At 60.4% G+C, this 7,574-nt stretch overlaps 3 protein-coding genes across 3 annotated transcripts; 2 read left to right on the top strand and 1 right to left on the bottom strand.

Annotated features, from left to right (window-relative positions):
- Positions 1 to 1,986: 1,986 nt before the first annotated feature.
- On the top strand, positions 1,987 to 2,364 carry BXZ73DRAFT_55035 (uncharacterized protein; the record flags this gene model as incomplete). Its single annotated transcript, XM_048021268.1, has 1 exon — positions 1,987 to 2,364. A coding segment is annotated over one exon (378 nt), but the record flags the coding sequence as incomplete, so codon positions are not given.
- Positions 2,365 to 3,069: 705 nt separating this feature from the next.
- BXZ73DRAFT_18302 (uncharacterized protein) lies at positions 3,070 to 3,501 on the top strand (the record flags this gene model as incomplete). Its single annotated transcript, XM_048017561.1, has 1 exon — positions 3,070 to 3,501. A coding segment is annotated over one exon (432 nt), but the record flags the coding sequence as incomplete, so codon positions are not given.
- A 1,572-nt stretch (positions 3,502 to 5,073) lies between these two features.
- On the bottom strand, positions 5,074 to 6,808 carry BXZ73DRAFT_81695 (uncharacterized protein; the record flags this gene model as incomplete). Its single annotated transcript, XM_048023550.1, has 4 exons — positions 5,074 to 5,376; positions 5,581 to 5,711; positions 6,208 to 6,533; positions 6,639 to 6,808. 4 exons carry the CDS (start codon positions 6,806 to 6,808, stop codon positions 5,074 to 5,076), a joined length of 930 nt encoding a protein of 309 aa, XP_047872572.1.
- Between the last annotated feature and the right edge of the window lie 766 nt (positions 6,809 to 7,574).

Below are 7,574 nucleotides of genomic sequence, written 5' to 3'. Positions count from 1 at the left end.
GCCGACGAGGCCGGAACCTGGGAGGGGGAGGAGACGTGGGGGAGAAGCGGAGGCGGGGAAGGACTCACCAGGGGAGATCAGGGCTGCGGGAGCCCACCGCGACCCCACAGAACGGCCGCGCGCGGGAGCGCGATGACACCGCGTGGACGGCTGAGAGTGAGGCAACGCGGGGCATGCAGGGGAGGAAGGGCGACGCGGGGGGCAAGGGCGGGCGAGGGCGTGGTGGGCGACGCAAGGGATGTGGGTGACGCGGGCGGGTGGCGTGAGCGACGCGGACGAGGATGAGGCGGGATGGGTGAGGGCGAGGCGGAGGACCAGGGCGAAACGGAGGACAAAGGTGAGGCGGACGCGGTGGAGGACGAGGGTGAGGTGGGCGAGGACATGGGGAGCAGAAGATAGAACTCACCAAAGAAGATCGGGGCCGCGGGAGCTCACCGCGACCCTGCTGAACGGCTGCGCGAGCGCGAGCGCGATGACGCGAGGTGGACGCGCAACGTGGACAAGCGTGAGCGCGAACGCGAGATGGGCAAGGGCAAGGACGCGCGGGGAGCAGAGGGGGTGGGGAGAACTCACCGGAGAAGATCGATTTGGGGCCGCGGGAGCTCACCGCGACCCCACGATGACGCTCCTGGGCTTGAGGACAGACGCTCGCGCACGCGCGATCACGCGGCGTGGATGGAGGGTGGAGGGAGGAGGAGGGGGAGCTTGCGGGCTGGAGAGGAGGATGTGCAAGACGCGCGCGTTCGAACCCGAACTCTGCCCGATCGAGACGGATTCCCGCGGGCAGACGCCGGACGCAGGCGCCAAAAGCGCTCGAGGCGAAAGGAGAGAGTAATGTACCAAGATCTCGGTCACATTCCCACCAAATCACACACAGATAGCATCGTTAGAAAGGCGCTTCAATTGGCTTTTGAATGATACAACTTCTGTAGTAGGTACGCACAAATATGAGCTATTGCTCAAGAATCTGCGGATAACCCGCGGATAGAGCCGCAGATCCGCCAGTTTTCAGCCGCCTTGATCCGGAGCCGCTGGGAGCCGGAGCCGCAGAGAGCCGGAGCCGCCCGGCTCATGATCCCCGGCTCACGGCTCCGGATAATCGGCTCATGACCTGCGAAGTGAGCCGGACCCGCGAACAGCCTTAGTCAGCAACGTCAACGCCTACGACTTTATTGACATCTTGCAACGTCTGACCGACAGCGCGTTTCCTGACAAGGTGCCGGTACGTGAGGCTGGACCTTCCTCGTCCTACCCCATTCTTACGAGCTTCATAGGACCCCTACGACGCCTTCCGTCGTGTACATCGCATGTTCGAGCACCTGACGATGAAGAAGCGTGCCAGTCATTACCACGGCGTCAAGATCCCCAACTGGAGCTCGGACGACCTCACGGTTGCATGTCTTACTTGCCCACTCCCCAGCGTCAATCTTCCCCATGATTGGGCTCAGGAAACGCGTGCCCCGTGCGTCCGACCGTTTCCCTCATGAGATTACACACTTACGCTTCGTCTATCAGATATATTTACCGCCACAACCTCGGGGTCGACGCCTGCCATGGTATGCCGAAGAGGACCAAGAACGACGACAAGAACGACAAAGCCCTTAGCGAGGGGCAAGGGTTCATGGTCAAGTTGGCCGACATGAAGAACATGGTCGAAGAGAGTTTCAAGAATGACGACGACCGCGTGGTAAGTTGTACTTCCATCTATCAGATGATACCGCTAACTGTCGCGAAGACCCATACCTGCAGCAGCTTCAAGGTTGCTCGCGCGCAGCGTTTGGGCAAGTTCCGGACAGTCGATATCAGTGGCGTCGCCGCCATAACCTGTCGTCATACCTTCTTTTTCCATCAAGGTGTAATCGACCTCATCTCGGGAGAGCGGTGAGTTGATTCCGCGTCCGCTGTACTTTTAATGGCTAATAGTGTTATAGGTATGCCTTCATCGACCTACTCGTCGCCAGGCACCTACTGCGATATGCGGCCGAACTGATCGAGGTCGGTATGACATACGACATTATGTGCATCTATATTCGCAACCTCCTGAAACGTATGGAGAAGAACTTCCCCGCTGTTGTCCCCATAATCAAGAAGATGTACTGCTGCCTGCCCGCCTTCCACGCGCACGGCCACCGCGACATATGCAAGACGGTCTATTCGCTCGCACTCTCCTACGGTTTCGGGTTCCAGCATGGCGAGCAAGTCGAGAGGCCATGGATCAAGATGAACTTCGCCGGGCCCGCCACAAGTGAGATGACGGCTGGAAACCGACACGACAAGCTCAACATGACGTTCAACTTCTGGAACCTTTGCCAACGGCAGAAACAGCGTGAGCAATATCTTCGTATCGGCGCGTGCCTAGGTTGATACTGTTCCCCTAGCTGACTTCTTGGCTAGGCAGGTCGAGAAGACATACATCGACCAGGAAGAGGCCACAGACGAGTTGGCCTCGATGATTGCCGGCGCTGGCCCCACCAAGGTTCTTCGTTGGATTGCGCAAGGCATTCGACCCTCAGCGCCGACGCCGCTCAACTTCAAGGAGCGAGAAGAGTCGTCCAAACAAAGCCCATTTGTGCTCGACACCACTCATCGTAGGTCCCCGCACTTCTGTACTGGCTCACACTGACGAAGAAAACGCAGTTCCTAATCGCGAGAAGGCGTTCGATGACCTCGTGAAATCCCACGAGAACGCGAAGCACTCTTCCCCTGCAGACGTGGACCTCAAGAAGCGTGCAGCGCTCTTCGTCCGCAGTGGGATCGACGTGCAAAGAGCGCTGTGAGTTCCGTACCCCTACCGAACAATTTGTTTCTGACATCTTTCCTAGTTTCAAGCTCCAGCAGCGCAAGAAGCTGGGCAATAAGGGTTTCGGTCAATCGGACGAGGCCACGGTCCCCTTTGCCACCGCCCGTCACGGATATATCCGAGACCTTACTCAGTGGCTCAAGGAGAAACAGCGGTATATGCCGCTCGCCGCTGCCGATGAGGACCCTGTCGCGCAAGGTCGACGCGAGTTCTCTCGAAATGTCCGCGACGATGATGACGAGAGAACGAGTAACGACATCGACGACCAGGAAATCATCGGCCTACCTTCAGATTACACGAAGGAAGAGGTCAAGATCCTCGAAATCGAGGTGTTCGCCCGCGGTGAGCTGGCCATGCGCACTGCTGATTGTTTCGATGATCTTGCCCATGTACAAAGCGCTGTCGAGTATCGTGCGTCTTTCTTGCGCGAGAAGAAGACCGCCGGGAAGCAAGGGCAGAAAGCAGGTACGCGTTTCCAGACCGAACTCCAGAGGAGCGGTCACTACGCTTATCGTCTGGCCGAACGCTACAACGACAACTTCCAACGCGTGTCGGCACTGCGCAAAATTCTCGACCACAAACCAGACCAAGACTCATCGGAAGGTCGTCTGCGCGCGATCGACTTGAAGACCGATCTGACCCTCTCCGACCTTACCTCGCGTCAACCAGGCAACACACGACGGTACTCCTCTTGGGTTTGGCGCATTCTAACCCCCAAGAAGGACAAGCGGCAGCAGCCATCAAGAGAAGCCAAGTCTACTGAACCACCCCCCGCTGAAGATACTGAGCCGCAGTGGCGCGACAATGGTATGTACATCTTCGAGCTATCGTTGATGCTTCCTAACCTCTGCTGCAGCACAGTCGACGATGTTCCACACTCGCCTACAGCGCAAGTATCAAGCGGACGCCCACGCAAACTACCTGTTCACGGACTTCTGTAATGGCGTCGCTGGCCATGACTTCTACTCCAAAGCTTGGCAAGTGACGACGAAGGAAAGTGACTTATCGCGGGGCAAGCGTGCATACGCTATGCAACAGAGTGCTGTGTACGGTCGTGGCCGCGACCGATTTCGCAGGTGTCACGTTGAATCACTGAAGCCGGGGGTGTCGATCGACGAGAAGTATCATGACCTCGTAAGTGTTCACATACCCTTGTTCTCAGTCTCCGACTTATGTATCTTTCTAGTCTCTTCGGGATGCCCTTGCAGAGTATGCCGACGATCTTGACGCTTACAAGGAGGTCTTGCGTGCGCTTGATCTCAACTTCTAGGTAGTAATCGGCGATGCGGGTGCGTCCTATGTGCGAGGTATATGGTGCAGAGAATGCGGTTGCACCAGTGCAACTCGAGCTGGGACCAACGAGATGTATTAATGTGGGCGCAACTATTATCATACATAATGTGCTACTTCAATGCAGTGTATACACGTCGCACGACAACCACTTTGACAACGCGTACGCACTCCACACTCAAAGCAATCAGCTGAAAGCGGGTCGCAATCGAAAACGCTGAGGTACACTAGGCTAAGACGGAGCTAGAGTACGCTACAGACTGCTTCAGACCACATCACGCGGGTGCCTGCCACCTACGACAGCACACGAGGGTGTGCGGGGGCGATAGCAGACACGTGGACGCGCGAGTGGCAGAGAAAACGAGACAGAGCGAGTGTGTGTGAGAGAGCCATAGCGAAAGCGAAAGAGCGACAGTAAGAGCGAGACAAGAAGTGATCAGAGGAGGGCGGGCGGAGGGGCGAGCGGAGGAGCGACACGCGAAGGACAGAAAGCACCGCGCGCGTACAGGCGCGGGAACGCCGGGCCGGGCCAGCCCAGCAGCTGAATGAACGGAGTCTGAGAAACTCGGAGTCGAGGTCGGTTGCGCTGCCCAGTCTTGCGTGGCGCGTTCCCCTGTTCCCTGTTCACCGCATCACGTGCATTCCTCCTATGAGTTCGCGCGCGTGTCGCCCGGCTGCTGTTCGCCCCAATGTCCATGGCACGTGCGCGCGGCTGCAGGCTGCACCTTCCACCGGGCACGCAGCTCATGATGTAACATTCAAGATAACTTACTACCGCAAGGGTGGCATCATCGTATCGTTACTATTACTTACTACTATGAATATCACCCAAAGGCACGTGACAAAGGTCACAGAACAACATATCTGCATACTGTATGAACTACTAGTAGTTACTACTGGTAATCGTGAATAGACGCCCCTGGTAACAATTTAATTAAGCTCCCTTGCCTCACCCCGTCCCCCTCGCACGCACCGTCTCTCGCCTACGCCGTCTCCTGTGCACCATCTCCCTTGAGTCGCCCACGCCGTCCCTCGCCCGCGCCGTCCCTCGCCTGCATCCGCCCTCTCTCGCCCGCGCTGTCTCTCGCCCGCGCCCTCTCTCGCCTGCACCCTCTTGCCCACGCCGTCTCCCGTGCACCGTCTCCCTCACCTACACCGTCTCCCTCGCCGTCTCTCAGCACCCCAGTGGGCGGCAAGGACGCGTGGCGCGCATCGAGTGATGCACGCCACGCGTCCCTCCCTTCCTTGCTCTCCTCCACCGCCTGCTCCCTGCTCTGCCTCACTGTCTGTCCAGGCAAACGATAGCGACTACACAGTCGTCTGTCGTCTGCTGTTGGACTGCAGTGTCACTTGGTGACACTGTTCTCCCCTCCCCCTCCTGCCCTCAACCTCAACCTCAACCTCAACCTCAACCTCAACCTCAACCTCAACCTCGACCTCGACCTCGACCTCGACCTCGACCTCGGTCCTCCATGCCGTCCTTCACCCACCTTACCGGCCTCCCTCACAACGTCGAGAGCGCACGAGGACGTCCATCCGGACGTCACCAGCATGGAGATTGGAATGTGGGGGCCACGGCGATGTACCGCGGCCCCTGTTTTGGTGAGTCCTCCGCCCTGCCCTGCCGTATTCCCAACACCCACCCGTCCTCCCTGCCGCTCAGTCGACAACTACAACAGGCCAAGGACGTCCGCCTGCCCGTCCTCCTCCTCCTCTCGGCCCTCCAAGTCGCCCTCCTCCTCTGTGCATGTCGCCCGCCTGCGCCACCTCCCTCTGCATCGCTCGCCTCTGCATCACCGAGCTCCTCCTCGTCCCTCCTCGTCCTCCTCCGCTCGCGCACGCCGCCCTGCTTCTCCTCACCCTCCCCCGCCCGCTCCTGCCGCCTCCTTCGCGCCGCCCACCCCCTTCACGCCACCCTCCTCTCTTGCGCTGCGCTCCTCTGCCCGCGTCACCCGCCTCCGCCTCCGTCCACGTTGCCCGCCTCCGCACCGCACTCCTCCAAACCGCGCTCCTCCGCCCGCCTCGCCCTTCTCCGCGCTGGCCTCCACCCTCCTCGCCCGTCCTGCTCCTCCTCGCTCTGCTCCACCTACACTTCTCGCCCCTTTCGCACCGCCCACCTGCTTCCTGCCGCCCACCCCCACGTTGCCCGCCTCCTCCGCATTGCCCGCCTCGCCGTTGCCCTTCTCTGCGCATGTTGCCCGCGTCCGGCTCGCCCGCGTCCGCATCGTCTTTCCCCGCGTCCGGCTCGCCTGTGTCCGCATTGCCCTCCTCTGCGTTGTTCAGCTCCTCCCGCCTCGCCTCCTCCGCCTCGTCCCGGCCCTGCGCCTCCTCCCTCGAGCCCTCCTCCATCTCTGCCTCACCCGCATCTGCGTCGCCTACCTCCGCCCGCCCGCTGCCCTCCTCCGTGTCGCCCGCCTCGGCGCCGCCCTCTGCCTCCCTCCATCTGTCCCGTAGTGTACAATAAATATATTTTCATCTATAATAATGCACAGCGTCTCTCGTCTCCCTTCTCCCATGCGCCATCTCGCTCGCACGCACCGTCTCTCACCCACGCCTTCTCGTCCGCGCCTTCTCGCCCGCACCTTCTCGCCTGTACTGGAGTCTCACCCACGCCATATCTCTCACGCCGTCTCCCTCGCGCCATCTCCCTTGCACCATCTCCTGCGCGTCACCGTCTTGGTCTCGTGCGTGTCGTCTCGTGCGCCTCGTCTCGCACATGCCGTTTCGCGCGTGCGGTATCGTATGCACGCTCTTGCGTGCAACACCTCACTGGTGACTCGTCCCAGGCCCGCGGGTGTCCGCCACGGGTGCACACCCGTGAGATACCCGTCTGACCCGTGTGCATGCTGACCCTCGGGTCTACGGGTGCGGGTGTGCGCGGGTACGGGTGCGGGTCGAGTCAGAATCACCCGAGGGTCACCTGTGGTGAACCCTACTCGCTGGATCATTCGGCCGCCCACACGGCATCATTGCTGCGCCCGCGACATCACTCACGCGCCCGACACGCAGCCGCGCCAAGCCGCGCCTTCCCCCTCCCGCCTGCCGTTTGGTATGATGACATCATCGCTCTCCCCCCGGAACTTGGGTGGCGGGTGTAAGTGACGGTGAGGGGCAGGCCATAGCAGCAGTCCATAGAACGAAATGTATTATTAGGTGCGCATCGTAAATACAAACAGATACAAAAAAGAACGGGGGCAAACGGCCAAGAGGGGAGGGCACAACATGGGGGACAGCGAGCTCGCCGTCAGAGACAGCGAGCGCGGGTGGCGGGGCGGGAAGGCGCCGGCGGAGACACGGCGGGGGAGGCGGGGCCTGGGGATGTCGGGGCGGGGGGAGCACACGTAAGCAGTCGGAAGAACTGGGGCCGCGGGTCGGGACATCACGGGGCGGGGCGGGGAAAACATACGGAGGGACAAGACATATGCCATAGTGGGGGGCGTAGGATATTGCCTTGCAAGGGAATAGATGGGCGCACTACGCAGTG

The sequence above is a fragment of the Epithele typhae genome (genome assembly GCF_022376455.1).
Source record: "Epithele typhae strain CBS 203.58 chromosome Unknown BXZ73scaffold_87, whole genome shotgun sequence".
In the NCBI taxonomy this organism is placed as follows: domain Eukaryota; kingdom Fungi; phylum Basidiomycota; class Agaricomycetes; order Polyporales; family Epitheliaceae; genus Epithele; species Epithele typhae.
The sequence above is the reverse complement of the archived record's forward strand: the minus strand, read 5'-3'. Positions and strand labels throughout refer to the sequence as shown.